The 13,280-nt window shown below is 39.8% G+C and overlaps 1 protein-coding gene across 1 annotated transcript in view; it reads left to right on the forward strand.

The window, feature by feature from the left end:
* The window catches only part of tnn (tenascin N), a 56,727-nt gene that overhangs the window by 36,173 nt on the left and 7,274 nt on the right, over positions 1-13,280 (forward strand). Inside the window, exon 8 of the mRNA XM_055201773.2 lies at positions 12,902-13,165. Within this exon, the coding sequence (XP_055057748.2) occupies positions 12,902-13,165 (264 nt within the window). The remainder of the gene's footprint in view (positions 1-12,901; positions 13,166-13,280) is intronic.

Below are 13,280 nucleotides of genomic sequence, written 5' to 3' on the forward strand. Positions count from 1 at the left end.
GTTGCAGTTGAACTTCAGTCTGGCTGTAAGACTGCACATTCAGCATACACCTTTGGGGTTTAAGGGTCAAATTTTGGGCCTTAGCTCTGTTCTGGAGTCTGGTGAAAAGCTGGGATGACATCAGCGTTAGGTCAGCTCCGGTGTCGACGAGGGCTTCTAGTTCAACCTCATTTTCCAAGGTGATGGATAGATATAGCTTTTTAGCTTCTCCTCTTTCGATCAGGTTTCCCAGGAGGCTTGGTACTGGGGCTGTGGTATTAATAGGAAGGCAGTTAAGGCTGGTTTCTTGTGACTCTGTAGGGAAGGAGACATTTAACACAGCACTCTCTGGTACTTGCAGGCTTTGGTTGGTTGGTGTTTGAGATATTGTTTGTATGCCAAAGTCTTTGAATAAGGAGTCGGGTTTGTCTTCGTGGTCCTCCTTGTGGGGCCTCTTTTGGATTAACTCCTTCAATATTCTCAGAATCTCTGCTGTTTCAGACGTGTCTGTGTCACTCTGTTTCTGGGGTAGTTCAGACTTAGCCTTGCTCTGTGTGTATCGAGACTGATCTCTCTGTTGACTGTTACCAGTATTTGATCTGCAAGGTGCAGGACGGTTACCTCTAGGTCGTCGGCCAGGTTCCCACGAGCCGCCACCCTTCTGGTTGTCTGATGAGTTTGGCCGGCTCCATGACCTCTCGGCGCGTCCCATTTGGTGCTTGGGACGAGCCCCTTCATGGCCGTACCATTCCTGGCTGGCTGTAAAGTCTCTTGACCCTCTTGGCCCTCTGTTGAAAGGTCTTTCACTGTGGCGCTGTCGTGCGCCCTCCAGTGGTAGTTCAGGGTACAGTTCAGAGACAGGGAGAATGACAGGGTTTTTAACAGTCTTTTCAGAGGCCGCTCTTTGTTTACTATAAGCTTTATGGGCCAAGTCCCGCAGCTGCCTGGTTGTCATCGTGCGAGGGCAGGCCATAACCCCTAAGTGTTGGCTTACTGTGAAGTGAAGATTTCGCAGGAAGAGGGTCCTGAAGTTAAAGTCCTCCTCCATTCCTGGCTCATTCCGTGAGCCAAAGTAAGCTCGCCTGAGTCTGTTGTAATAGGCCTGTGGAGTTTCGTTTCGGCTCTGTTTGAGGTCCATCGCTGTAACAAGTCCTTGTTCTGCCTCTGGATCCGAAAACTCTTCTATTAAAGCCTTTTGCAGCTGCTCGTAATCCATCTTGACGTTTTCTGGCTGCCGGTCAAGGAAACTCCTCACCTCACGACTGGAAGTAACCCGTAGCAGATACAGTTTGTCTCTTGTGGTTACATTTGGCAGTGTTTGCAAATAAAAGTCAATGTCCTGCAGGTAAGAGTGGATATCATGGCCACCTGCAGGCTCTGGGGTAAATGTTGGGATATTTCTAGCCAGCTTGTCGAGGTCTTTGGGTGCCACGCCGGGCATGTCTGCAGGTGACCTCGGGAAATTTGTCTGTCCCCACCCCCCTATGGTAGTGAGAGGTTCTGGGATGCTGGCTGATGTCTTTAACAGTGGGCTCCCGCCCCCCTTTTCAACAGAAAAGCTTTGGTGGGGGGGTGCAGGCTCACTGGTTGAATGAAAGGGAAAGGTTGCTTTTTCCCTTACTTGTTCAGCTTGCAGTTTATATGCATAAATGAGTTCTCTTTGGGCGGAGTCAAGGTCGTCCCTAGCCTGGTCTCGTTGCTGAGCCAGAGCTCGACCTTCATCTCGAGATGCTCGCAGGTGATTCTCACAGGCCTTCAGCTTGGCATCACGTTCCTTCAGTTCTGCCTTTGCTCTCACCAGAAGATGTTCAGCCTGCTGGAGCTTTCCAGACAGCTCTTCTCTGGCTGTCTTTTCCTGTTGCTCCTTGTGCTCTGTGTCTGTGCGGAGTTTTGACAAGGCCTCTTGGAGTTGTCCAATCTCGTCCTTTAGCCTCCAGTGCTCCTCCTCCGTCGATGGATGTTGAATCTCTAATCCCTGTGTCAGCTGATCTAGACGATTCTGCGCGTCCTCCTGATTCCTCCGTGCCTCTGCTGCTTGGAGCTGTAGAGCTGCTGCATCCTCTTCCAGTTGGGCGATGTTCCTTTCGCCCAGTTTAAGCTGGATGATGAGGTTGTGAGCGATGGCACCTGTGATCTTGGCTATATCCTTGTGACTGTAGCTCCTCGTTGGGTCGTGGGCTATGAACTTGTCCAGGGTGCCGTCGAGTTGCTCTCTTTCCAGGTGTTGCAGTTCATTGGCGAGGTTGGGCAGGAGTTCAGATGTCACAGCGCTGAGCCAGGCCTCTAGCTGGTCCCAGTGGTTGACAGGGCTTGGTAATCTGGACATGTTGACACACTGGTAGAAGAGAAAACACAAAGAGCCAATGCGAGTCCGCACAGTTCAGCGAGCTACGGCAATAAAATATATATATGTGGGCTATGAGCTTATTATCAGGGCCTTTCTCCAGCGGCACAGATAATCAGTGTGGGGAAATAAGGGGAAAATTTTAGTAATTTGTCGCTTTGTTAAAACCTATAGGTCGCCTTGGACATTTGGTTATTCGAGCGTATTACTAATGAATTCTCCTAATGGTTTGTGCAGTTTTGCTCTTTCAACCCAAAATAAAGTGAATCAAAATAATTAAAATTAATTAATTATAATGATAAAAATAAAATAAAACATAAAGCAAGGTTGCTGGAAATGAAATGAAACAGGAAAGGGAAAACAGAGGGAAAAAAAAACAAATAAATAATAAAAAATAATAATAGAAAAAAAAAAATAATAATAAAATAAACTGAAAATGGGAATTGAGACCGCCAACAGACGAAGTCCTAAGGCTGGGAAAATGAAGAGGATAGGAGGTGGAAAAAGGGGTTTCCTGTTTCAGCTTAGCAGGTTCTCTACCCTAAATTTGATGACAGGGCCTTACAGGGAGAGGGCACTATGGAGTCATGCGAGTTAGGGGAGTGGCTTAGCTAGATTGGCTGGGCTAGACCCAACCTGATAGGGATCTGGTGCCTCTAGTGGCTACAGAGGGGAGAAAAGTGCATCTCTTTTACACCAACACTCGTTGACTATTTAAGGAAACCCAGGGTGGAACACAGAGACAAGGCGCTTCCCTGAGCACGCAGCCAAGAGTGCCGGGCCTTCTGCCCTCCCCACCTCGACCGCTCAACAGTCACACCCTTCACACCGCCGGGCCGCACTCAAAGGTGTCACCCACCAACTGGCACTGCCGCTAGGGCTTTTGTGTGTCAGCTGGCAAGGTTAGCGATTGGAGTGCCCGGTGGCAGAGGTTGCACTGTGTCTTGCTGCCTAAGGTGCTAAAGGAGGGAGCTACCGCAGCACCCCGACTGTACACACTCGAGTCAGTTCAGCGGGACCGGTCTCTTGTAGAACTCACCGCTGGCGAAGCCTCTGATTCATCTATCAAGTGTTAGCTTTCAAGAGATGCACAGGGGCTTATCCTATTGCACCAGTTAAAACATAAATGAATTCACTGAGAATGGGACTTATGGGGCTGAATTCTATTCACAGTAAAGAATTGATTCAATTAAAATTTAAAATAAATCAAACTGCATTGAATTTAAATTTAAACTTAATTAAAAATACAATCTCTACAATAGAAAAGAGAACAGGAGAGTAAGGAGTGAGAGAGACCAGCAAAAAAATGAAATAAAATAAAAATAAAATAAATCAAAATAAAATAAAAATTAAATAAAGAAATAATAAATTAATAAAGCCACAGCAATATTAATTATTATTTATAATTTAAGACCATAACATTCAATATGTAGGAAATAAAACTACAAAGTAGTAGAATAACCTAGTTATTGAAGTAAGGTCAAAAATCCAAGTTGGATTCCTGTCATACACTCCCAAAAGAGTTTATGAGAGGACCAAACGAGCTTTTCCCTCTAGATGGCGATATTTCGCCCAACAAACAAAGAAAGCGGAAGTCAGACGTAGAGTAATGGAGAAGAAGAAGTGTTAGACACTCAAGACTGACATCTAGTGTTAGAACTAGGTAGTACGCTTTAAACTGACAAAGATTCGCTTCTATACAGTAATTACATCGGCGGCCGCTGCGTTGCTAAGACGACGGATGTAATTCGCTCGTGTTCAGCCGGTGCCTCTTTTGGCTTACGTTACCGGGACACGAAATAAACAAGAATCCAACGTGCTTTATCATACGTTGTGACTATAAATACTTGATCAAGTTTTTATCTCCTTTAAAATTGAAAAGTCTTACCCTCGGTGCTTACAATTTTAAAAATCCACGTACGTGAATAAAATGGAAAAATACAAGAGACAGCTTCTCTAATTGTAAATCATTTCCTGGAGATTTAACAAAAAGGCCTTATCAGATGGGAGTACTCACTCGACCACCGCTTCGCTCTAAATAAAGGAATTCTACTCTTTATTAGGCGGAATCAGACGGTAATGCAGCGTATCAAAGGGTTTTTAATACGGTTACCTTAAAGACTGCAGTTAACTATACATAACAGGGGCGCGAGTCTGTTACGTCCTGAAAATGATACAGGAAAATACATTTTCATTCATACAAAGAAAGAACGAAATCAGTTATAGCTGATAGTTCTTTTTCATTCACACAATGCAAAAACACATTTGATTTGTAACTGGTTTGCTCAGAAAATAATGTTTAAATCTGCCCGCGCGTTCTCCACCATTATATGTAGCGAATTTCAGCGGGAGGAGGGAAATAACGTTATTTGAAACACTATGAACCTCCGACCGAAACACTACGGGGATTCCCAAGGGAATCTTAGATTTTAGCTCAAAAGGGAATATTATGTATAATTAACTGTAATTAATTATACAAGTTTATCAGGTTTTACCTGGCGTAGCAGAATTAATAATAACAATTAATTAATATGTTCGTCCACCGAAGACATATATCCATAATCGTATATTAACGTCTAAGAAATGTTAATTTCATGGCCTTTAAAATTAACCTTCTCACTGATATACAGTGCTACTCGCAGCGTGTAGCTGGATCAAAAGGCAGAAATAGTGACTTTAATTTCATGAGCATTGAACACAGAAACAATTCAATTGTGAAAATGCAAACCGGTTTATTAACTATAAAATGAAGTACACATAACGACTAACTAAACATACACACATACAATAACATAAAACATAGATGAGAAAGAAAAGATTGAAAATAACTAGAGAGAGTGAAAGATTGGCAATAGCACTATTGCTTAACATCTGCACAAACCATCGGATAATCTCTAAGGATCGCCTTAATTTTCATAAGGGGTAAAGCTTGAACATCAGCGAGTTAAACGAGTTTATACTTGCGTTTGGCTCTTTGTGATGCGGTGCGAAGTTTCTTATGCTCGCGGTGCGAGCAAGGAGAGAGAGAGAGAATCCAGGTGTGTTCGTTTAAGATGGAAGTCCGTTAAGTTGTTTCGTAGGGCGGATTGGTCCGCGGGGTTTTCCGAACTCTAGCGCAAAGCCAGGAAAGACTGTCCTGAAGAGACAGGGCTCAGAGAAAAGATGATGAATCCGAGGGACTCTGGGTGAGTCTCAGCGAGTTTCCAAACTGCGCTGACGGGTTACCTGGGTAACCGGGCGACTGGGCGCTCATGAGTGAACTAAGCCACTGACTGAGATACTGAGCGAATCGTTCGAATTGAGCTATTGAGCGATGATCAATGAGCAATGAGCAATGAGCAATGATGGCTTGGGCGATAGGCCGTTTTGACCTTTCACACGCCCAGCCCATTTTGGGTGTATGACCAATGTGTGATGTGTTCGGTCGCGCGGGGAAACAAGCCTTTGTTCTTTCAGACATCACATTTGCGTAATTGCATAATGATAAAACTTTGTTTCCATAACTCTTCAAATCGATACTAAATGACATTGATGCGGCTTATGGTAATATGATACATAGAAATGATTGGGAAATAAAGAGTAGATTAATTTGATACTAGACAAGACATGGGTTTAAGATCTCGTTGAATAATAATTTCATACCTAAGATATGAACCATGCTACAGTGAACAAAATCTAACTAAAGTGTTAACACACAGTTACATCACACATACATGATCATGCAGTAAAGGGATATAACATATATATACATTTAAACAGCTCATTGTGATTTTTAAATGTGGTTTCATCACAGACATATCGTCTGTGCCCCCAGCTGTGTCTCTGGCGATCGTCGAACGAACGGCTCTCAGGTTTCTCTGGTGGGATTCCTTTGAAGACTGCATTTGTTTTAATTGTCGCCCACTTTACAGCCTTGATAGGTGGTAGATATCTGGGTGATTGTGTTATCAGGACACAGGGTTATCTAAAGTCACAATTTTAGGGCTGTTTACGATCCAGACGCCAAATGGCCTCAATCTGACTCCGAGCCATTTGCTACACAGCAAAACATATTTTGAAATGACGAACCACACACTTGACGGGCTACATACATGTTGTGACGAACTTTGCATCGTCCGCCCTTAAAAAAAAAAAATGGCCGCCATTGAATAGAACACGTCCAGGTTATTGGTGTCATGAGACTGGTGAAATGTAAAATTATGGACGAAAGTAGAGGTAACATATAGCCAGTTGATTTTTATTACCAGATAAATCTTGGCAAGGTGATTAAAACTTGAAGCGGATGGGATTTACTTGCGAAACAGATGGCTGGATGTACATTATCCCACTTATTATGGCTGTATGCCACGTGAGAAAATATACAGAGAATATTAATTTGACATGTTTTTTTAGCAATGCAAACTTTTCCAGAAAAAAAAACAAGGGAAATTTTTCTTAAAAGCTTTAAGTTAAGATGCTTTCCAAAAAACAATAAATCAATTCAGTAACACTTTAAAATAAGATTCATTAACATTAGTTAACTATATTAGTCCACATGAACAAATAATGAACTGCACTTATACAGCTTTTATTAATCTTTCTTAATATTAATTTTAACAATTACTGACACTTTATTAAAATCTTGTTAATGTTAGTTAATACATTTTGAACTAACATGAACAAACAATGAACAGCTTTATTTCTAATACACTCTAAAATGGCTGGGTTATTTTTGACCCGTAATGGGTAAATATTGGACAGAACACGTGCTGGGTTAAAATGACCCAATGTTGGGTTGTTGTTATGCAACCATGGGGTATAATAATCCAGCAGTTGGGTTAAAATAACCCAGCATTAGGTACATTTTTAACCCAGCATGTGTTCTGTTCAAAATATTTACCCATTATGGGTAAAAAATAACCAAGCCATTTTTTAGAGTGTAACTAACATTAACAAAAATTAATAAATACTGTAACAAATGTATTGGTCATGGTTTGTTCATGTAAGTTAAAGGTATTGTGAAGGATTTCCTTTTTCAGGTGGATCATCAAGACTATTGGTCCTCCTAGTTGTCAATCAGGAGTGTTGTGCAATTGCATTCTTTAAAAAAGTGGAGAAGGCGGTTCTTTTCTAAAATTCAAAAAAATCCTCCGCTACACCTTTAATACATTAACTAATGTTAACTAATGAACCTTATTGTAAAGTGTTACCATAAATTCTTACATTAATTATGCAAATTTGTATTACATTTTATTGAATATATTAAACTTAAAAACTGTCAAGATAAATCGGATGGGGCCTTTATGTTATCCGTTTCATCTAGTAATAACAAACCGCAAAATATTTCCACTGGCCAATCAGAATCAAGCATTCCAAAGCGGCGTGTAATAAGTTGTTTTATATAAGGCCATCAGCGTTATAAACCCATGACTCAATTCAAAACATGTTTGCTTGCCAGCTTTGTGAGATAACCTATTTGAAATATTAGATTGTGAGAATTCAGCGAAACATTAAAGCCAACTTATTACAACCCGAAGCAGCATACTGTACTACAGCAGACTAGGAAGACAACTAGTTTTCCAATCTTCATGATCACTCAATAGTCAGTAATCAATAGTCAAACTATTCATCATGGTATGTGAAACAAGATTCGCTAAAGCTATAATAAAAGTTATTAATATAATATAAACATTATTTAAAATGAATGATTGCAAGAAATTATTGTATTTTGAGACTATGTCTTATTTTTATTTTAAGATTTTTAGGAATACTTTAAAACACACTGTTATTTCTTTGCACTATAGGCCAGTGTGTGGTGTGGTGATGAATTGCAGCGCTCCTACAGTTTCGACCGGCTGCATTCATCAAGTTGTAGACTAATTCGAGAAAATTGCACTTCTCATAAGCACAAAGCATTTCCAAATTTATATTAATTAAAGTCATTAATTTTGGCCCAGCTTTTTGAAAGAGGCAATCTACATCAAATAAAAATACTTTATTGATCCAACAGGGAAATTCTGCCGAACCGTGATGGGAAATAAATAGGATTTGCCTGGATAAATAGCTATGTAATTGTATTAATGTGAGATGCTGGACTCATTATCAAACAGGATAAACTATCCTCCTTCATGCTGTAGTTCAGTGATGCATTTCTTTACATTTCCTCAGCTGCTCTGTCCTACATAGATTTGGTGCTGAAGCATTGTGTATTACCTTTCAAACAAATGGCTTTTTTTAGACATATATGCTCCTACTAAGCTGGCAAACTGCAGGGAGGCATTAATGCTGTATTGATGGTCCCGCTCAGGAGGTTTAAGTGGGAATTGACAGCATCTTCTGCAGGTTGACTGATCTGAATTCTGATGTTGTCTAGATAATACATGCATGGGCTGTTAAAGGCCCTCACACTATAACAAGGTTTCCGTATCCTCCTAGTTTTGCTCATGCAAACTAATACATGTTGTCTAATATACTTAGACTTTTAACTATTGAAATAAAATTTGATTCATAAAAAAGTTGATAGATCTGTGGCTCTAAATGGCTTGTAATCAGTGGCAGCTTGTGACTGCTCTTCTGAGGGGCGCAAATTCAAAATATGTGTTTGTTGCGTCATGTGAATCACGTGTTTTGTCAAAATAAGTCCATGCTGCACGCGTCAAAACATAATAAAAGAGACGCTCACGTTCACAAAATACACGCAAGACACTCACTTAACAGTAAACTCTGATTACACATGAGATTATGCGAGTATCTGGCAAACGCGAGTGTCTTTTTAAATCATAAACCCTTTAGACGCGTCTGCAGCAGGCACTTATTTTGACAAGACACGTGAGGCACATAGGTTCATTCGACGCGCCAAACACATATTTTGAAATTACGAACCACACACATACGGGCTACATACACGTTGTGACGAACTTTGCATCTTGCGGCCTCGAAAAAAGAAGTCACCGGCCGCGACTGCTTGTAATCGCTTAGAGGTTTGGCCAAAAAAATAGGAGACAATGTTTGGGAACTAGTGATGTTACTTCTGATATAAGTCTTCGAAGCGTATGTTGATAATGTCAGCCCTTCATTGAGGCTTGTATTGCTTTAGGGAAGTGAAAGCATTCAAAGTCTCGTTTCAGTGAACTGATTCGGAAGGGGTTTGGTTTTGGCTGCCCAGCTAGAAATAAAAAGTTCTAAGAACGTTCCCTGAAAGTTCCCGAATGTTCCCAAAAACATTCTGCCAACGTTAAAAGCGGCTAGTTTTTTTTAAGTTCTAGGAACGTTTCTGTTGTCTGAACGTTAGAGTAATGTTACATTTTACCATTTTAAACGTTATGACAATGTCATGTTTTAATGTTCACACAATGTTTAAAACAACAACTGTTTATTACATTGACTTGTTTAATTGTTATGTAAATGATAGAGAAACATTGCATTTTATTATTTTATAAAACATTATTTCTGAATGTTCAGTAAATATATTGCTGTAGAAAACTCAATTCACTTACTAGGTTTAGATGTTGATGTTTCATTTTAAGTCACCCTTATTGTGATTCGTGTTTGTTTTAGTTGGTCTCTTGACACTTGACGTTTTGCCTACTAGTTTTTTCCTGGTTGTGTTAACTTTGTGGTAATGCACCACATTTGTTATGAGAAGTTATTAGTGTATTTCTGTGGTTGTTGGTACATAATGGTAAAGATCATCACCCAGTTCATTTACTAATCAAAAGTTTATTTTCTGCCAATATTGTATAATAGATCCAACTCTTTCACAGCAGTCCGCCATCAAGGAGCCCCAGAAACTCTGGACAAAAAACATCCACTGCACAGTTGGGATGCCCAAACATCAAGAACCAGACCACGAATCTCAACCATGGTGACAACCAAAATTGTTTAAAAAATCCTTATTTATCCATGCTGCAGTGCATGCTGGGAGTCCTGAATGAGGTTTGTAATTTGTTAATACCCAGCATGCATTGCAGCATGAAGTTTTTCATTTAATTGTCACCATGATTGAGATTCATAGTCTGATTCTTGATGTTTGTGCATCCCAATAATACAGCAGATATTTTTTGTCCAAAGTTTCTAAAATCCTTAATGACAAAATGCTGTGAAAGTGCTGGATCTTTTTTAACAGAAAATAAACTTTTGATTAGTAAATGAATTAGGTGATGATCTTTACCATTAAGTACCAACAACCACAGAATAACACTATTAACTTGGCATGTTCATAACAAATGTGGTGCATTAACACAAAGTCAACACAACCAGGAAAAAACCAGCAGGCAACAAGCCAAGTGTCAAGAGACCAACCAAAACAAACACCAATCACAACAAGGGTGACCCAAAATGAAACAAACATCAACATCCAAACCTAGTAAGTGAATTGAGTTTTCTACAGCAATATATTTACTGAACAGTCAGAAATAATGTTTTATAAAATAATAAAATTAAATGTTTTTCTCTATCATTTTACATAACAATCAAACAAGTCAACACAACAAACAGCTGTTGTTTCAAACACTGTGTGAACATCAAAACATGACATTGTCATAACGTTTAAAAATGGTAAAATGTAACATTACTCTAACGTTCAGACAACAGAAACGTTCCTAGAACTTAAAAAAAACTAGCCGCTTTTAACGTTGGCAGAATGTTTTTGGGAACATTCGGGGACTTTCAGGGAACGTTCTTAGAACTTTTTATTTCTAGCTGGGTGGACACCTTATTTATAAGTTGAATAAATTCAGGACAGTGTAACAAATATTGTTTTAAAATAAAAATAATTAAGGTTTCCCCTCCCAAGTTACACAAGCACTGCCCACTTATCCCATCATTTTCATTTGCACAACAAAAATGCTGTCCTGTTAGAAAATTATTAAACATTATAAACTGAACTTAAATACTCCAAATCACTTTGTTTTGTTTGTATGTGCATGTTAAGGGCCGTTCACATTATAACAATAAATATAAAGTGAACTATAACGATAACTATATTAGCGTCCACATGATAACGATAACTTTATGCTAATTCGCTCACGCACGGGGCACTCTCGCAAATACTTGCCTTTAATGACATTAACTTTTATTAGATATTTCTTGCAATAAAAACTTTTGCAATTGTTGACACGCCACTGAATATGTAAATATGCAGTTCTTGTTGCATTTACACAGCGGGTAGCCAGCAGATGTCCTCAACACGCTGTGTTTCGTGTAAGTCTAAACAGTGAGTCTAAACTAGTTTGTGTAATCTAAGTTAATATCATACCTTTCAGCGTAGTCAGTATGGTAGGAAAAAGCATTACGTAGTGAATTTCACAGCAACTGCATCAGCGCTAGATACCTGAGGTAATTTTATGTTATAGACCTTGAAGTTCAAATAGATTTGATTGGCTGTCAATGGTTTATCGTTCATCAGGTGGGGAAATAATTGCTCAGAAAGTGATCCCAACAATATTGTTTGTTGTATTTTTATTGTTATAGTTATGGTGGGAACTCTTCTGAAGCTAGTTATAGTTATCGTTATAATGTGAACGGCCCTCTAGTCCAGAGGTTTTCAACCCGGTCCTAAGGATCCAGAGAAAATAATCAAGGTCTTCAGGATCACATAAAAATTACAGACAGTCGGAGCCGATGGTGTAGTGGACAGTGCTCCGACATATGGTGCAGACGCACTTCCGGCGACCCGAGTTCGAATCCCGGCTCGAGGTCCTTTGCCGATCCCTTACCCCTCTGTCCACCCTGTACTTTCCTGTCACCTTGTAATTACTGTTTTATTTTAAATAAAGGCAAAATGGGCCAAAAAAAAAAAAAAAATTACAGGCAGATTTGTTGGATTGGAACGAACCTTTGCAGGACAGTGGGTCCCGTGAGCAGGGTTGAAGACCCCTATGTTAGTGTCAAGTCTTTGTGAACCATGCAATACATTTTTCTTGCACTATTTTTGCACTGACTAGCAAGTGTCATTCCCATACATTTAAAGCATTAAGAAATTAACCAATTTTCAACACATCTGGCTGGAGAGCTTCAAAGCTTCATCTTGTCACCACTATTGTAAAACCTACACTGTAATTCCTTTTGGTGTCACTGTTGGTGCAGAAATGGCACACTGCACCTTTACACCAACTCCTACTAACCTCTTAACCAAAGAAGTGAGAGACATCTATTGTTACAAGCAAAGCTAGGGTTTTATTGATTGTCTGCAGTAGAAGTCAACAGCACCCCCTACAGGTTCAAAAGTCATGAGGTCATTCATATTTTATTAAAATAAAATATCTTTTGCTTCTACACAGACAAAATATTTTTTGTTCTCTCTTATATCTGCTACTTCACTGATAAATCTCTTAATATCAGTGTAAAATTGAGACTGACTAAAAGAAATATGTAAACCAGTCTGTGAAAACCCAGCTAAATATAACCTTGATATCTTTAATATTGACTGAATAAGATCATGTCAAAGATTGAAATCAATGTGAAATCAAAACTTTAATGCTCCTAATCTCATCATTAAATTATGTGACTTTAGCCTTTTAGATTTTCTCACAAATGGTGTTTAACCCATTATGCACACAAATAAAATGTGTTAACCTGACATATATGTGGCTTTTTTAGAAATAGACGCTCCTACCAACCTCTTAACCAAAGAGGTGACAGAGGACTCAGCGTTGGTGATGTGGAAAAAGGTCCAGGCTGACATCGACGGCTACATGTTAAGCTACAGCTCTGCAGATGGATCCAGTCAGGAAGTTCGAGTGGGCGCTGACACCACCTCTTACAGGTTCACTGGTCTGAAGCCGGGAGTTGTCTACACCGTCTACGTCTGGGCTGTGAAAGGCTCTCGATCCAGCAGAAAAGCCACAACACAAGCCGAAACAGGTTATCTGATTCAAACAGACAGCATTGGCCTAGTGCCGACGCTTTCTCCTTTGACTCCAAATGTCGGATGAAGCATGACAAAAAAGTCTTTGCTGGGCTCTAGTGATAACTGTAT

Source organism: Misgurnus anguillicaudatus, chromosome 2, assembly GCF_027580225.2.
Source record: "Misgurnus anguillicaudatus chromosome 2, ASM2758022v2, whole genome shotgun sequence".
In the NCBI taxonomy this organism is placed as follows: domain Eukaryota; kingdom Metazoa; phylum Chordata; class Actinopteri; order Cypriniformes; family Cobitidae; genus Misgurnus; species Misgurnus anguillicaudatus.